This window comes from Schistocerca cancellata, chromosome 1 (genome assembly GCF_023864275.1).
Source record: "Schistocerca cancellata isolate TAMUIC-IGC-003103 chromosome 1, iqSchCanc2.1, whole genome shotgun sequence".
NCBI lineage: Eukaryota > Metazoa > Arthropoda > Insecta > Orthoptera > Acrididae > Schistocerca > Schistocerca cancellata.
This window is the reverse complement of record NC_064626.1, coordinates 445,533,543-445,552,172: the sequence shown is the minus strand read 5'-3', so window position 1 is coordinate 445,552,172 and position 18,630 is coordinate 445,533,543. Positions and strand designations below refer to the sequence as shown.

The 18,630-nt window shown below is 41.8% G+C and overlaps 1 protein-coding gene and 1 long non-coding RNA gene across 2 annotated transcripts in view; one reads left to right on the top strand and one right to left on the bottom strand.

Annotated features, from left to right (window-relative positions):
- LOC126176615 (sodium- and chloride-dependent GABA transporter ine-like) overlaps positions 1 to 18,630 on the bottom strand; it is a 339,257-nt gene that overhangs the window by 37,093 nt on the left and 283,534 nt on the right. The window contains exons 4-5 of the mRNA XM_049923778.1: positions 18,094 to 18,316; positions 17,299 to 17,566 (exon numbers count right to left, since the gene is read on the bottom strand). Coding sequence (XP_049779735.1) covers positions 17,299 to 17,566; positions 18,094 to 18,316 — 491 coding nt within the window. The remainder of the gene's footprint in view (positions 1 to 17,298; positions 17,567 to 18,093; positions 18,317 to 18,630) is intronic.
- The window catches only part of LOC126176636 (uncharacterized), a 104,341-nt gene that overhangs the window by 74,887 nt on the left and 10,824 nt on the right, over positions 1 to 18,630 (top strand). The window lies entirely within an intron of this gene.

Genomic DNA, 18,630 nt, shown 5'->3' with positions numbered 1-18,630 from the left:
GAAGAGAGATAGTAGACATGATGCAGAGGAGGAAGATAAAGGCTTTGTGTGTGCAAGAGACAAGGTGGAAGGGCAATAAGGCAAAGATCTTAGCTGAAGGCTATAAGCTACTTTATAGTAGTGCAAGCCCGGAATCAAGAAATGGAGTTGGAGTTATTTTGCACAGAAAGCTTCAAGAAGAGGTATGTGAAGTCAGCAGAGTAAATGATTGGATCATGTATGTTAAGATGATGTTTGGTGGAGAAATGGTAACAGTGCTGACAGCCTATGCACGCCAAGCGGGATGTTCGGAGGATGAGAAGGAAAAATTTTGGAGAGATTTGGATGGAGTAATGGTCGGAATACCAGAGAATGAAAGAGTGATAGTCAGAGGGGATCTAAATGGTCATGTTGGCGGAAGGAAAGGTGGGGAAGAGAGGTGGCATGGAGGATGGGGGTAAAAAAGATAGTGGAGTTTACAGTGGCTTTTGATCTAGTGATTACGAATACCTACTTCCAAAGAAAAAGAGAAAACTAATAACATACAGGAGTGGCGAAAATAAAAGCCAAATTGATTTCATATTATGTAGAAGGAAAAACAGTGGGTAGGTGCGAAATACTAAGGTCATATATGGTGAAGGAATAGCAACAACATAAGTTAATTGTAGCAGATTGTGAGATGAAAGTATGTAAAAGACAGAGGCACATAAATCAATGTGAAAGGAAAATTAAGTGGTGGAGATTGAAGGATAAAAATTTGAGAGAGGAGTTTAGTGAAAAAGTACTGGGAAAGGTAAAATTGCAAAGAGTGTGCAGGAGTGGTGGAAAATAAATAGTGCTGTTATAAGGAAGACCGGGGAGGAAGTGTTTGGATTAACATCTGAGAGAGGGGTGCCAAAATATAAGGAAGCATGGTGGTGGAATGAAGAGGTGCAGAAGGCTGTGAAAGAAAAGAAAGACGCTAAGAGGTAGTGGGATATGTCCGGAAGTGCTGAGGATGGGCAAGCATACAAAAGTGCAGAGGAGGAGGCAAAATGAGCTGTGGCTAAAGTTAAAGCTGAACCAGTAAGGGAGGCATACGAACAACTACAGAAAAATCAGGATATGAGACAACTGATACGGATAGGCAAATCAAGAGATAAAGCTTCCAAGGATCTAACAGCAATAAAACAAATGAAAGAGGAAACAGGAATAATTCTGCATGGCCATGGAAAAATAATCCAAAGGTGGTTGAATTATTTTGAGAAATTGCTGAATGAAGAAAATGTAAGAGCGAAAACTGAGGAAGGAGGGGCAAACAAAGGATTAACGATGGATATAAGTAGAGATGAAGTTGAATGGGCAGTTGAAAAGATGAAAAATGGGAAGGCAGTTGGCCTAGACCAGTGTCTCGGTAAAAAGGTAATTGAGTTCCTTTGGGATTTAATGGAGAAGATTTGGCAACAGGAGGAGATGCTAGACGAGTGGAGAACTAGAGTACTGATCCCAATATTTAAGGGGAAAGGTGATGTGCAGGACTGCAGTAACTATAGACGTATTAAACTGATGGCACACACATTGAAATTTTGGGAAAGAGTTATAGAAGCAAGATTACGCAAGGAGACTGTGGTGTGTGAAGAACAGTTTGGGTTCACGCCTGGAAGAGGAACGACTGATGCAATACATGCTTTAAGGCAGATAGTGGAGAGACACGGGGAGCTACAACCCGATCTACATATGGCTTTCATTGATTTGGAGAAAGCATATGACAGAGTCCCAAGGGACGAAATATGGAGAAGCATGAGAGAGCAGTGCATACCAGAGAATTATGTGAGGTTAGTGAAGGAAATGTACAGAGGAGCAATGACACAGGTGAGAAGTAGTGTGGGCATGACAAAGGAGTTTCCAATAAAAGTAGGGTTACATCAAGGGCCTGCACTTAGTCCCTACCTCTTTGACCTGATTATGGATGTGCTGGTGAAAGATGTGAAGAAGGAAGCGCCTTGGAATATGATGTTAGTGGATGATGTGGTTCTTTCTGAGCAGAGCATCAACATACTTGAGGAAAAGCTGGAGGACTGGAGGAAGGCACTAGAAGAAAGAGGGATGAAAATTAGCAGGACAAAGTCAGAATATTTAGCACTGAAGGATGTGCAGATGAGGTCTTGCAAGATCCAGGATGATGAGCTGAAATCAGTCTGCAAATTTAAATACCTGTGGTCATACATACAGAGGGACGGAGAACTGGAAAGCAAGATACAACACCGAATAAATTGTGGTTGGAACAACTGGATGAAAATGAGTGGAGTGTTATGTGACAAGAAGGTGAGCATTTGGTTGAAAGGGGAAGTGTACAAGGTGGTGGTAAGGCCTGCTATGATATACGGGGCAGAGACATGGCCAATCACAGTAGCCCAGGAAAGGAAGATGGAAGTGGCGGAAAGGAGGATGCTGAGGTGGATGTGTGGGGTAACAAGGAGGGACAGGATTAGAAATGAATCTGTTAGAGGAGCTGTGAAAGTGGGACCCATGGGGAAAAAGATACAAGAGAGCAGACTAAGATGGTACCCACACTTACAGAGAAAAGGGGAAGAGTATATCGGAAACAGAGTTGAAGATACAAAGATTGAAGGAGCGAGAAGAAGAGGAAGACCGAAGATGAGGTGGAAGGATAATATATCCAGGGACCTAAGGGAGAAAGGATGGAAGAAGGAAGAGGCAATGGCTAGAATACTATGAAGGAGAAGGATCCAGAAGAGCAACGCCAACCCTACGTGACATGGGACAAGGCGATGAAGAAGAAGAAGAAGAAGAAGAAGAAGAAGAAGAAGTCTTTTCTGTTTTTGACCTCCAGATAGTTGACAAGGATGTGTACATTTACTGGCTCAACTGAATCCCTTTCAAGATTTAGACTTCTTATGACAGTCATATGACCAGCTGTTTAAGAATATCTTGGTTTGGGCAGAACATTTCAAGGCACATGTCTCCCTTAAGCCATTGAGGATATCTAAATGTTATTGCACCCACCCATTCCCTTTTCCATACACAAAAAGGTCAAGATGGAGGTGCAGAATTGGTATGGTCATGGCATCTTTTCTCCTATCTGGTGAGTCAATGGGCCACCCCTTTGGTAGTGATTCAGAAGCCAGATGGTGCCCTGCACCTTTGCAGTAATTTTAAACAGACAGACACCCCACAATGTGTCATGGTTTTGTATTCAATTCCATGGCCAGAGGAGCTGTGGCAAAGTTGTGCAGGGGCAGTATTTTTCAAGCCTTGATTTGTGTCATGCATACCTGCAGCTGCCATTGGATGTAGCTTCTCAGAATTTCTTGGTGCTCAACACCTACTTTGGGTTTTCCCAGTTTAATTGCTTGCCTTTTGGGATTTTGTCTGTGTCAGGAATATGTCAACGCTATTTGAAGCAGTGGATTCAGGATATTCCATGTTGTGTAAACTATCTTGATGACATCTGGGTAATAGACTTTACACAAGATGAGTGCTGAAGGAGGTCTTCCAAGGTCTCCTGGAGAACTGCTGTGGATGAAACCTGGAAAAAAGCAGTTTTTTCTACCCGAAAGTGCATTTTTTGAGACGTGCTTAGCAATGATGGCCTCAATCCTATGGATGAGCACATCGAAGCCCTCATCCAAATGACAGCTAAGTTCACCCCTCAGGCTGTGGACACTTGCCATTTCTTTAAATAGCTTCATAAAAAGGACATCAGGTTTGTGTGATCTGTGGACTGTCAACAGGCTTTTGAATACCTCAAGCAGTGTTCGCACTCTGCTCTATGTTTGGCTTCCTTTATGCTGGGTATACCATTAATCCTAGTAGCTTACGCATCCCAGTATGTTATTAGTGTGGACTGGTGTGGTTTTGTTGCAATGGAACTCAGTTGGCACTGAACAGCCCATCATCCAGGCTTTGAAGACAATTTCTGTGGCACAACATAACTACTTGCAGATGGAAAAGGAGGCACTGGCTATCATTTTTAGTATTTCTTGTATGGAGCAAAGTTCTTACCTATCACTGATCACAGTTCCCTGGTTTCCTTATTCAGCCCTCAATCTAAGCTACCACATGAGACTGCCCACAGGTGTCTCAGTAATTACAGTTATGATATTTGTTACTGGACCACTGCCCAGCATGCAAACATTGATGCACTATCATGGTCCTGATCCAATTTTTTTAGTTTGGTGCTTTATGCCACAAAACTTCTAAGGTCATAAATACCCATATCATAACATAAGAAAAAAAAGTACTAAATAAAAACCTGAGGCAAAAACGCAAAAATCCAATCAAGCAACTTTAAAAGAAAAGCAGCAAGGCCAAGGATGTTCCTAGGGAAAATTTCTCAAAACATCGTTGACATGCTTTACCATGCTGCTGCGGTGAATAAAAAGTAAGACGAGAACAACAGAATGTGTGTCATCCACTAAAACATCTGATAAAGCACATGGCAAATGTAGATATAAATGTAAATAGTTAAAAAATGGGCACCGGATCAGAAAGTGGTGCACTGTCAAGGGTTGAGAGCAGTAGGCACAGAGTGGGGCAAGATCACCATTTAGTAAATGGCAGTGACTGAATGACAGTATCCTATACTCAGCCGGGCTAAAATGACCACCTCAGGATGTGATGGCTGAGAGGAAGTCACTGTGCTAATGGAAAAGGTTTAATGTCCCGGAGTTTGTTTCACTCCAAAGTGATACTACATGCAGACAGACAGCGACACGAAGATCATCCGAGGGAACAGAATAACTAGCAGGCCAAGGGAGGAGAGCTACAGCCTTTGCTGCAGCACCAACAGCCTCGTTTCATGGCAATCCAATGTAACCAGGAACCCATAGGAATACCACATTGGCTTCCCCCAGTGAGTGAGTGATTGAGTGAGTGAGTGGAGGCAATGTAGAATCCATTGTACTAAAGGATGGACTGAATACAAAGTGTGAAGGGCACTGAGGGAATCTGAGTAAATGACACAATTTGGGAGACCATGATGCCAGTTCTGCTGGGTGGCCTGATAAAGGGCATAGAGCTCAGCAGTAAAAATCAAGCTCTGGTCAAGAAGCCAATATTGAAAAGGATCATTGCCAAGTACAAAGCCACATCTGACACCACAGTTGGTCTTGGAACTGTCAGTGTAGACAAAGACACAGCCCCTAAGCCATGTGCGAAGTGTGAGAAACTCTTGCAATACACCAGGCCAGGAGTAGTGCCCTTAGCAAGTGAATGGAGTTTGAAATGAACATATACATCAGCACGTACGTAGGGAGGTGAAGAGCTTGCACCCATTGGAAACACGGCAGGGAGTGTAAACCAAAGCTGTCAAAGCAGAAAATGAAAGTGAACTTCAGGAGGCAACAGAGTAGGTGGGGGGAGCTAATACTGGCAATCAAGGGAATCATCAAAAATGCCAGCATAGGATGGGTGACTGGGCCTAGAAGACTGATAGCTCATGTAACGACTGAGGAGAACATCCCACTGGCAGGATAACATTAAGTCAGCAGTCCCAGCATAAGTACTTTCAACGGGACTAGCACAGAAGGCACCAGTGGCTAAACACATTTCACAATGGCATATGGTGCTAAGATGACATACGAAAGATTGACATGCAGACAAACTTATGATACATCCATCCAGTTTTGGACAGACAAGGAACTGGTATAAACAGAGGACGACAGTCCGACCTGATCCCCATGAGGTACCGCGAAAAAATGTAGAACACTGAGGGAACAAGTACAACAAGCTACCGGGTAAGAGGCTTGGGAAGAGCAACAGAGCTTCCTATCAAATGTGAGTCCCAAGAATTTTGTTGTGTCAACAAATGGAAAAAGGAATGGGCTAAGATATAGGGATGAGGGAAGAAACTCCTGACACCGCCAGAATTTCGTACAGACAGTCTTGTCAGCAGAAAAATGGAAGCCATTGTTGACATTCCACGAGTAAAGATGATCAAGACATCGGTGAAGATGCCACTCAAGTAGATAGGTTTGCTGAGAGCTGCAATAGATTGTAAAGTCATCAATGAAAAGAGAGCTTGAGATAACTGTCAGGACAACCCAAAACAGGTTTAATGGCCATGGCAAATAAGATGACATTGGGCACAGAACCCTAAGGTACCTCATTCTCTTGAATAAAAGTGTCCAATAGAGCCAAGCCCACATGTACCTTAAAACATGATCTTTTAAAAATTTATAGATAAAAAGGGGTAGGCGACACCAGAAGCCCCACTTGTACAGAATACGGAGGATACTGATCCCCCAGCAGGTGTATGGTGTATGGTGCTAAGATGAGATAAGATAGATGGACATGCAGACAAACTTATGATACATCCATCCAGTTTTGGACAGACAAGAAACTGGTATAAACCAAACCAAAAAACATGACCACAGTTTGCCACTTCTGCAAAAACTTATTCATTATATGAGTTGAAAAGGTGATGAGATGATCAACTGCAGAGTGGTGCCAACAGAATCCACATTGGGTGTTAGTGAGGAAGTTCCCAGACTTGAGCCACCACTCCAGCCGACCATTAAATGTATGTTCCAGCACCTTGCAGATGCTACTGGTGAGGGAAAGTGGGTGGTAGCTGGACGAAAGGTATTTGTCCTTACCAGGCTTAGATATGGGAATGACAACAGTCTCATGCCAGTGACTGGGATTTGCACCATCTTTCCAAATGTGGCTATATGTATGGAGGAGAAAGTGTAGGTCCTCAGGAGATAGGTGTTGCAACATGAGAATGTGAACACTGTCTGGTCATGGAATGGATGATAGGGGCAAAGAGAGTGCACATGTAAACTCCCTCATAGTAAAATCAGTATAGTAACATTCCTGATTCTGAGAGGAGAAAGGAAGGCAGGATGGTAGTGGGTGAACCTCAAACTGTCTGCAAAACATCAGCCCATGGTGTATGAGATATCAAGAGCATCTACAGTGATATTATTTGCTATCATCAGACCAGGAACCAGGAATGAAATCTAACAGAAACTACCCTAAACAACTGAAGAGGGAGTAAAACTGTTAAAAAAAGCTTTGAAAAGAAAACCGACTAGCTCTATTGCTAACCCCAAAAATGTGGTGACAAGGCGGAGAGCGCATCTCTGCATGCAGACCGCATTGCAGCATGCCTCAGTCCACCTCAGTGGGGCATGTCATGGCAAGGAAGAAGTAAGAGGTATGGAACATTCCACAGCAGAAAGAATAGTGTTTGTAAGGTATTCCAGCTGGTCATCAATGCAGGGGAAATGGTGTTCATTGAAAGTGGCCAGTGAGGAGTGGAGCTGCCAGTTAGTTGGATGCACAGATGGGATAGGCATTAGCAAACGAATGACACTGGGGAAATGGTCACTCAAGTGTATGTTGGAGAGAAAAGACCACCTGAGATGACAAGCAAGCTGAGCAGTACAGATCAGAAGGTCCAAGTGGGAAAAGGAGTACATGGAATTGGGAAAAAAGTGGGTGTGCCCATGTTCACACAGATTGGATTGAGCTGGTTGGAAATATCTACAAGGAGACAGCCTCTCATACAGGGTCGTGGAGAGCCCCAAATGGGGGTGTTGAGCATTGAAGTTGCTAAGCAGCAAAAAGGGTGGAGGAAATTGAGAAATAAGTTGCAAAATGCCTGCCCAGATGACAGCAGAAGATGGAAGTGAGTAGATGTTGCAAAGAGAGGTGAAACCTTGAAGGGAAAGATGGACAGCAACAGCTTTTAGCTGGGTGTGCTAGAAAACTATGTGACTATAGACATTGTCTTACATGAGCAACATGACTCCCCCACGAGACAGAGTCCCCACCTCAGGGGGAAGGTCAAAACAGACTGAAGAGAAGTGGGGGGGGGGGGGGGGTCATCACGAGGATGTACTTTTGTTTCCTGGAAGCAGGAAACAATTGGACAGTATGAGTGCAAGTGGAGCTGTAATTCAACCATATTGGATCTGATGCTGCAAATGTTCCATTGGAGAATAACCATATCCAATGATAGACAGGAGATGGGTCAAATAAGGGGGCAGTCACCATGTAGGCTGCCAAGTGCCAGAAGACAAATGTGCACAATGACCAGGTTCAGAGGCTGGAAGATCCTGGTCCATTAGCTCAACAGTTGTTGGCAGTGAATCCCAGTGAAATGGAGGTCAGTCAGGTTAGGTTATCGCGTGGTGACACTGTTGAACAAGAACGCTGAGGAGGAGGAGGGGAGAGGAGGATCGTTTGTCTTGTTGGACTGTTCAGAACCTTGGTGTTTTTCAGGTACGTACCCAAATGTCGATTGGCTAGATGTGTGCAGAAAGTCAACACAGGAGTACTCCTCTTTGGACTTCTGTGATTCTCTTTGTGAGGCATGTGATTTGGCTGGCGCAGGTGAAGCTTTGTTGGTATAGTGTGTGCCCATAGCAAGTGAAGGTGAGGGTGTGACACTGGAGCTGGACGATTTCACAACCGTGACACTAAACTGAAAGTCTCAAGTCTGCGTAGCCATGTACTTTGTAGGTCGGGGTGTGGAAAGAACTGTACTTACAGTTTCCACAGGGTGGCATACAAGGTTTGTGACTAGCTAACATTTTTTGAGCAATGTTAGTAGGAACCTTTTCCTTCACCAAGATCTCCTGAAGGCTCTCTCATTGAGGTACACTGGACAGTCACAGGAGGAAGCAGCATGATCACCCTTGCAGTTGATACAGTGAGGGGAAAGAGGGGGACACACCCTCTCAATAGTGCTTCTGCCACAGGTTACACATTTGGCTGCTTTTCACCAGATTCACAAGTGTTATTGTAACACTGACATTTATAGAAATGTGTGAGATACGGGATATATGGTCTGACAGTAATAGCTTTGTAACCAGCCTTAATTTTTGGCAGATGTACCACACGGGCAAATGTGGGGAATGAAGTGTGGCTTGCCCCTGTTCCTTTATCAACTCTTTTCATGACACAGTGAACTGCAGCCATTCCATGGTCAGTGAGACAGGCTGTTATTTCAGCCTCAGTCAGGCCATCAAGCAGCCGAGTGTATATGACACCATGGGAGGAATTCAGGGTGGGGTGGGCATCTACTTTAACAGGATAACCGTGGAGAAGTGTTGTGTTAAGCAGTTTCTGTACTTGAAAAGTGTTATCTGTCCCCAAAGCAAGGTCTCACTACACATCTGAGAGCAGAGGACTTCACAGGAACAGTAATGGCATCTACACCCTTCTGAATAACAAATGAATTAACTATCATGAAATTATGACCATCTTCAGAGCGAGACACCACAAGGTATCATTGTGTGGTCAGAAGAGGCATTGATTCTTTCTTACCAACCCATTTATGTTTTTGAGATGAGAAACTCATTGCAGAGAAATCCCCCATGATTGCCAGCATTTCCAATGGCAAGCTCCTACCTTCTGGGGTGGGGGCACTCGGGGGGGGGGGGGGGGGGGTCATCCACCTTAGGCAATTGTCCACACCTCCTAGACTCCAGATAGAGGGACCAATCAGCATAGAGGAAGGTATCAGCTCAGACAATCACCCCTCCTTGGGCTTGGCCTTCACGAGGAGGCATGTACAAGCCCTACTTGTCAACCTAGTGCTGGGAATTATGCATTACCCAGTTACATGTTGTATGCATGGGCTGGCCTTCAGGAACACACAGGGGGGAGGAAGAAGAAGACACAGAAAAAGAGAGACCTCAAATGAAAAAGTGGAGGAAGGGTAAGAAAAGGAAGGGCAGGGAAAGAAAGATGGGTGGACAGGACGAAGCCATACATAGTTTTACCAAGAACTTCGGTTTCCCGAAGACATACGACTTAGTCTCCAAGGGAAGGGAAAAGAACAGCAGGAGGATAGACATGTGGCACAGAAAGGGAATTAGCACTGCAAAGGCTGCGGCCCCATGGTAGCCAAGCACGTACACACCAAAGAGTGGTGAGCCCTGATCCAGAGTTCGATCGAAAGATGGCCTAAGTTTTTGATTTGGATGCTGCCTTCCTTGCAGCAGATATTACTGGATTTTCCTTTGATGGAATGGGATGACCACTGACCCACTTCCTTGGAAAACTGTTTCAACAGTCCAGATGGGATGCCTCCAGTGCACCCCTTTGGAAGCAGATTCAGTGTGGCGTACATTTTATCTGGTGTAGGAACAGCTTAATGTTGTCCAGGGGATTCTCGTGCCTACCATGGAGGACCAAAGCTGTCAAATGGCCATCCCTCCAGTAATGAGCTCTCACATATTCCAGTTGCTGCATGTGTTGCACAGAGATATCTCTCACTTGAAGGCTTTGGCACGGTGTCACCCTTGCTGGCCGGTGATTGATTACAGTACTGAACACCTTATGTGGGCTTGTGCAGCCTGTGCACAGACTCCGGCTGTGCTGACATGTCAGTTTTCCCCTTTGTCTGCCCTGGAGCACTCTTGGGACAGGGCGAACGTCAACTTTGCAGTCCCTTTCTGGGCAGCATGAGGTGGTTGGTGGTCTGTGCATTATTGAATTTTGTCCTATGTGATGTCAACAGCCACTATTTGCACAGTTTGGGTCATTTTTGTTATCAAGGGCTCTCCTTGACTGTTGACAGTCAGCAATTTGTGGTGCAGGGGTTTGTGGATTTTTCCATCTGCAGTGGTATCTAGCATCTGACTACCACTCTGTTTCGTCCAGCTTCTAACTCTGAAGTGGAGCAAGTCATGTGAATGTTCAAGCCTGAAGTCCACATTTGTTGAGTTCCATGATCATGCACTGTCTAGTTTTCTAGCTGCATATACTGGGTGACACCAATTAACTGGTGGTGTCTGATGGAGAGTTTGCATGGGTACCAGTCATGGAGTCTCTTGGACTTGTTGCAACCCAAGGCACATGTCCCAGACCATTGCAATCTGCCTCATTTTCCTCAAAGAGCTACCCTTTGGACCTCAGCGTCTAGTTGACAGCAAGGATGGCTGCAGATGTAGTAGCCCCAAAGCTCAGTATTTGTTTGTGGTGGATGCTGATTGGGAGCAGCTGCGCCCATGAACTGTGGGACTCGGACCACTGGTGTCTCCAAGCTGGTTGCGCTATGGGGTCAGTCACAACACTGGTCTGGTGAGGGGCTCACAGCTGTGGCAGTAAGCATCCCTGCTGCCCTACCTTCGATGGCGAACTGGGGTGCTAATGAGAATAGCTCCCATGACTGGCCATGTGGAGCCCATGAAATCTGACTGAGGGCCCTCCTCCTGCCATTCACCAAGGGTTCAGTCCTGGCCTCTGTCAATCCCAATCGACCAACTGCCACTGCAGCCTCTGTAATCTTCAGCCTTTCTGGTGGAGCTAGCTGCATCAGTGTTGTTACTTTCAACAGCTGATTCACTGCTGGGGAATCTCACCCTCTTGCTGGTTTTCCGATGGATGTCAAGGGAGAAACTACGGGATTTTCGGCCATACATGGCCTTCTCATGGGGGGAGGGATTTAGTATGCCTCCTAGAGTACATCAAGATGGATGCAGATGAACTGGTGTAGATATCACAGTGGAATAGTACAGAACACTGTCATGGAGGGTGCACACAAAGCGTGGCATGGGCAGAGGCACTGACTCACAAGGGAATGATACAATATGACCTGCCAAAACCTACCCAGAAATTTTTCACACAGGAGGAATACACCAGCAGAAACACTCAAAATTTTAGCTGCTAAGGTGCAATGCAAGTGTTAAAAAAAGAATTGAAATTACCCAGTTTTGCTGCATGAATAACAGTTTTTAACAGTGGTTTGTGCAACCCTGTCTGACTAGTGCATGATCTGACAAATAAGGACACATAGCTGTGACAAAGGAATGCAGTGCAAAGTCCAAATTGCACAACATGAATTTTAAGCACTTAAACCACACAAAAAATGTCTCAAATCATTAATATTTTGGATAATTTGTAGTTAATATTGACAGATAAACTGTTGCAGATGTAATTGTTACACAAATGACTGGCAAAGGAAGCAAAATCAAGGCAGTGTTACATCACAGATTACTTCCACCATTTGAGATTTATCAGCATGAAATTATAGCAATTCCTGTACACAGTTCTTGTGATACTTTTTGAATAATGTGTATCTTATTAACAATGAAACAGTTCCTTGTTTATTCCCTGTAATTGTCATAAAAATGTGAAACTTGTGCTCCATGACGAAAAATAATATTTTCATTTCACAAGACACACCTGATAAAATACAAATTTATGCATTCAGACACTTCACAATAATTACTTGCTTTATTTGGACAGAATCGAGACAGAATATAAAATGGTTGTGGCTGTTGTTCTGCATGTTGTGCTGCATAATTGATCGAATTTGTAAAATATGATGTTGTTAACTGACAAAGCTCAAATGACTGAAGTTTAACAATAATTTTATGATAATAAACTTGAAATGACAAAGAGCTACCAGAAATCATATTGCCCAGCAATCTTCTGAAAAATGCTTTACACTGTTAAAAAATTTCTTTATTGATGGTTTGAATCACACAATTGGTTCCATGTGGAATCCAAATTAAATTAACATTCTTTTCATCCTCCTCCTAAAGACATACATAATGTTATGTCCAGGCCAAGAGTCCAACAGAAGCAATCAATGATTTTCTGCAACTTGTAGGAAGACATTTTAGATGTAGTATTACGGATTTTGCTAGATCGATTACAAGATTTTTGCAACTAAGTAGTCCTTTTTTTAAAAGTTTGGTGCCCTAATTTGCCTGAGGTTCCTGAAGGCAGATATAAAGCCACAGAAACATAAACCACTGATATTTATCACTGGTATTATTGTATACAAAAGGGTCATCGCATTCATCGACTGCACACGCAACTCTTGTCTTGTCTTCCGACGTTTTGGCCAAATTGCAACGGCCTTCCTCAGGGCATGGCTCGTCGTGCCCTGAGGAAGGCCATTTGTTATTGTTGTTAGTTTTTAGCAATGACATGGCATAATACCCAGAAGAATTTTAATCACAACAACTGAAGACTTTGTAAAAGCTTTTGGTGCTGTAAGTGCAGTAATTCAATATTCGGCGTTTAATGCTTAGTTCAGAATTTTTTTACTAAATCTTATGTTATTTTCTCAGTTTCTTTTGAAGTTGCAGAAATAGTTCTCAGTAGTCCTGCTCATATGGCTTGATTTGCAATTGAGGAGGTGAAGCAGACCTCGATTGTATCCATGTGGTAGATAGGTAAATAGTCTGAGCCTCAATCGACACTTCAGAAAATATGATACACAAACAGTCAAAGTAGGACAACACACAGAACATAATTTACACAATTCATAGACTGATGACACACACAACTTTGCACCCTTAGGTTTACATATAACAATGGTGACAGAAAGAGCTACTGGTCACAATTTTAAAATAAAACAAAATTTGACAAATCATGAAAACATGCACCCTATATGACAGGATGGATGCTAGAAAAGAAAGAGTATAAACAGTTTTTAGCAATCAGAAACCAGTCTCTGATCACATATGTACACACTTATGTTTTAGTGTAAGATATTTTGTAATATCTATTTAGGTAGTAGTTGTAGGAGACATAGTGGTGTAAGGTTCCAAATGACGAAACTACTCCAATGTTTTAGGTCAAATTCTGTACTTTTTCATAATTTCTCACAGAATGAGGACATGCGATACTATTGACTTTGATCCATCTGTCTTATGAGGATGTTAGGCTTAACAGCTCCACTGATACTATTAGCTCTTTCCTTTCATTCCATACTCACATGAAAATACAACACACTGTACTACACAAGCACTTATCCATATTATACAGTTACACACAACAGGTTGGATGCATAAGATGGAAAACAGGCCTCCAGTCGAGCCTGGCACAATACTATTAACCATCAGTCAAGTAAGAAGTAATCAGACATTATTAGGAGTTTGCTGAACTTCCTTCCATTATAAAACTGATGATTTGTCACAATATGATCCGTAGAAGTCACTTGATGGATGCTGTTGTGGTCTTCAGTCCAAAGACTGGTTAGATGCAGCTCTCAGTGCTACTCCATCCTGTGCAATCCTCTTCATCTCCGAATATTTACTGCTATTAAATCCTTCTGAATCTGCTTACTGTATTCATCCCTTGGTCTCTCTCTATAGTTTTTTACCCCCCCCCCCCCACACACACACACACACTCTTCACTTCTTCCAATACTAAATTGTCAAGTCGTACCACAAATTCCTTGTCTCCACAATTTTATTCAGTACCATGTCATTAGTTAAATGATCTACCCAACTAATCCTCAGAATTGTTTGGCAGTATCAAATTTCAAAAACTTCTGTTCTCTTCATGTCTAAACTGTTTAACATCCGCATTTCACTTCCATACATGGCTACATTCCAGACAAATACCTTCAGCTAAGACTTCCTAACACTTAAATCTATATTGTATGTTAACAAATTTCTCTTCTTCAGAAATGCTTTTCTAGGGATTGCCAGTCTACACTTTATATCCCGTTTACTTTGGCCATCATCATCATCTATTTTGCCACCCAAATAGCAAAACTCATCTACTACTTTAAGTTTCTTGTTTCCTAATCTAATTCCCTCAGCATCACTTGTTTAATTCAACTTCATTCCATTACCCTTGTTTTAATTCTGTTGATATTCATCTTATATCCTCCTCCCAATGTCCTTTCTGTTCAACTACTACTACTACTAGACCTTTGGTGTCTTTTGACATAATTACAATGTCACCAGCAAACCTCAAAGTTTTTATTTCTTCTCCCTGAACTTTAATTCCTATTCCAAATTTTTCTTTGGTTTCCTTTACTGCTTGCTACAGATTGAACAACATTGGGGATAGGCTACAACCCTATCTCACTCCCTTCTCAACTACTGCCTCACTTTCATGACCCTTGATGCTTATAACTGCCATCTGGTTTCTGTAAAAGTTGTATATAACTTTTTGCGCCCTGTATTTTACCCCTGCAACCTTTAGAATTTCAAAGAGGGTATTCCAGTCAACACTGTCAAAAAATTTCTCTCAGTCTACAAATGCTACAAACATGGCTTTACCTTTCCTTAGTCTATCTTCTAAAGTAAATCATAGTGTCAATATTGCCTTGTGTGTTCCTACATTTCTCCAAAACCCAAACTCATGGTCCCTGAGGCTAGTTTCTACCAGTTTTTCCTTTCTTCTGTAAGGAATTTTGTTTTTAAGTATTTTGCAAACACAATTACTAAGCTGACAGTTTGGCAATTTTCACACCTGTCAGCAAATGCTTTCTGTGGAACTGGAAATATTACAGTCTTCTTGAAGTCTGAGGGTATTTTGCCCATCACGTACATCTTTCACACAAGATGGAAATGTTTTGTCATGGCTAATTCACCCAAAGCTATCAGTACTTCTGACAGAATGTTGTCTGCTCCTGGGGCCTTGTTTCGACTTACATCTTTCAGTGCTCTCTACAAATTCTTCTCACAGTATCATATCTCCCATCTCACCTTGATCTAAGTCCTATTCTTATTATATTACCTTCAAGTTCATCTCCCTTCAAAGATGCTCTGTATACTCCTTTCCTTCTTTGCCTAGGACTGGTTTTCCATCTGAGCTCTTGATATTCAACATCTATTTCTCTCTTCTCCCAAAGGCTCTTCAATTTTCCAGTAGGCAGTATCTATCTTTCCCCTAGAGAAATATGTTTCTAAATCCTTACATTTGTCCTCTAGCCATTCCTGCTTAGCCATTTTGCATTTCCTGTTCATCTTGTTTTCTAGACATTTGTATTTCCTTTCACCTGCTTGATTTGCTGCATTTTTATATTTTCTCCTTTCATCAATTAAAGTTAGTATCTCCTATGTTATCCAAGGACTTCTAATAGGCTTTATCTTTCTAACTATTTGATCCTCTGCTACCTTCACTATTTCATCTCTTAAAGCTATTCATGCATCTTCTACTGTACACCTTTCCCCTGTTCTATCAACTACTGCCTAGTGCTCCCTCTGAAACTCTGGTTCTTTCAACTTATCCAGGTCCCATCTTCTTAATTTCCAACCTTTTTGCAGTTTCTTCAGTTTTAATCCACAGTTCATAACAATGTCTCCAGGTCTCTTCCATGTATACAAACTCTTTCATTATTCTTAAACTAAGTGTTACTGATGATTAAATTATGTGCTGTGCAAAATTCTACCTGGCGGCTTCCTCTTTCATTCCTTCACCCCAGTCCATATTCACATACAACTCATATTTTTTCCATTTCTTCCTTCTCCTACTATCCAATTCCAGTCCCCCTAACAATTAAATTTTTATCTCCCTTAACTAGCTAAATAACTTCTTTTCTCTCACCATACACTTCTTTAATTGCTTCATCATCTGCAGAGCTAGTTGGCATATAAATTTGTACTACAGTGGTAAGTGTGTGATTCATGTCTGTCTTGGCTACGGTAATCTGTTCACTATGCTGTTCATAGTAGCTTACCCACATTCCTATTTTCTTATTCATTATTAAACCTACTCCTGCATTACCTCTATTTGATTTTGCATTTTTAAACCTTTATTTGTCTGACCAGAAGTCCTGTTCCTCTTGCCAATGAACACAACTAATTCCCACCACTTCTAGCTTCAACCTATCATTCCTCTTTTAAATTTTTTAACTTACATACCTGCTTAAGGGAGCTGACACTCCACACACTGATCTGTGGAATGCCAGTTTTGCTTCTCCTGATGATGAAATCTTCCTGGTAGCCCCCACCTGGAGATCTGGATGGTGGACTATTTTACATCTAGAATATTTTACCAAATAGGACATACTCAGCATTGACCAATACAGTAGAGTTGCACATCCTCAGGAAAAATTGCTGTAGTTTTCCCTTGCTTTCAGCCGTTCACAGTACCAGCACAACAAGGCCATTTTGTTTGATGTTACAAGGCTAAATCAGTCAATCATCCAGACTGTTGCCCCTGCAGCTACTGAAAAGGCCGCTGCCCCTCTTTAGGACCTATGTGTTTGGCTGGCCTCTCAACAAAAACCTCTCTGCTGTGGTTACACCTATGGTATGGTTATTTGTGTTGCTGAGGCATGCAAGCCACCCCACCTACACCCATTCTCCCTTATGTTTGGGGAAGTTAATTCTGATTGTCATTTGGACCTATGTTTAGCATCATAAGCAATACATTAAGGAGATGACAAAACACATAGAACAGTGAAAACAAGCTAGCTCTAGGATTAGCAAGTTAAGGACTTTTTTCAAACATTTTTGCTACTGGCAACAATTGTGATGGGGGATGTAGGTTTGGCGGTAGTAATAGTTGTTGTTGTTGTGGTGGTGGTGGTGGTGGTAGTGTTGGCAGTGCTGTTAGTAGTAGTAGTAGTAGTAGTAGTAGTAGTAGCAGTAGTAGTACTCTTACCTTTGAATCTGCCAAAAGGTGCCACTGTGGTTGAAAAAAGTATCTAAGACCTCGATCTGCACCATCCAGGGAGAGTGCACGTGCTAAGAAAGCTATAATCAATATATAAGGGAAAGTGGCAGTAAAATACATCACTTTCCCGGAGGATTTAACACTCTTCCATATGGAGAAGTAAACAAGAATCCAGGCAACTAGAAGACAAGCTGCTAGCTCCCATCTTATGTCTCCCAGCTCATCTATGCCACCACTCATTTTTAGGACCTTATTCCTGAGGGAACAAAAAAACACTTTACACTTTTATATCTTGAAATACCATCAAATTACAACTAAATAGAATTGTATACAAATTTATGAGTGGACTAGGTTTACACTAACAAAGAATAATCATACACACTATGGATGAAAATAATAATGGATGGCTACATGAACACAATGACCTGTGAGAGGTTCACACATACTGGTCACCTAAAGTAAAATCTGAACTAGAAGTTTTGAAAAAGTATGAGATCCATTCAATGGAGAAAAAAAGAGATTGTGTTATTTCATACTCATTTTATTTCTTCTAGAGTAATTATAGAACACCCTGTCCACCACAAATGATTCTGTCAATACATTTGCCATCTCAGAAACTGTAAGACTTATGTAACATATAGCAAACAAAATGGTCACTATTTGAATTATCATTCTCAGTTTTTAATTTCTGAGCAACAAATGATTAACCTAAATTTCTGAAAATACTGACTGTTTATAAAATTTCATTAATAGCATATACTTTATCCTTTAATTATTACTCACTCATAAAATTCTTCAGTAGGTGATTTGGAATTGTTTGATTTTGTGAAGTTAAATTTCAGATTTGATGAAGTCCAACAGTTTCGAGTATTCCATCGATGACCACATTCATGCCATGGAACTTCAGTCTTAAATGCAGTAAAAAAGTAGTAAACTGCATAAGCAATAATGACATTGTAGTATGTGGACATAATGAACGATATTACAACACTTGCCAGTCCAGCGCCTAGTAAAGAGAAAGATAATTTTTTTCTTACATTTTGAAATAGATTTAAAAATACTGCATACAAAAAAATTACCTTTAGCACACCAGAGTGTGAGCTATTGACTGTGACACTGTCTGCATGACAAAAGTTCTGTTAAAATGGTACCTTAAATGAAATGGATGGAGTTATTTCTGATGGTTTCTCAGCATAATTGGCAGAATTTTTTGGGATGACCAGTCAATTTGTGAATTCAATTTTTAACAGAATGTTTCATTGACTGACCTGATTGTTTATCAGTTCTTATGGTCATACACTGATAAGGTAAGGAATGAGG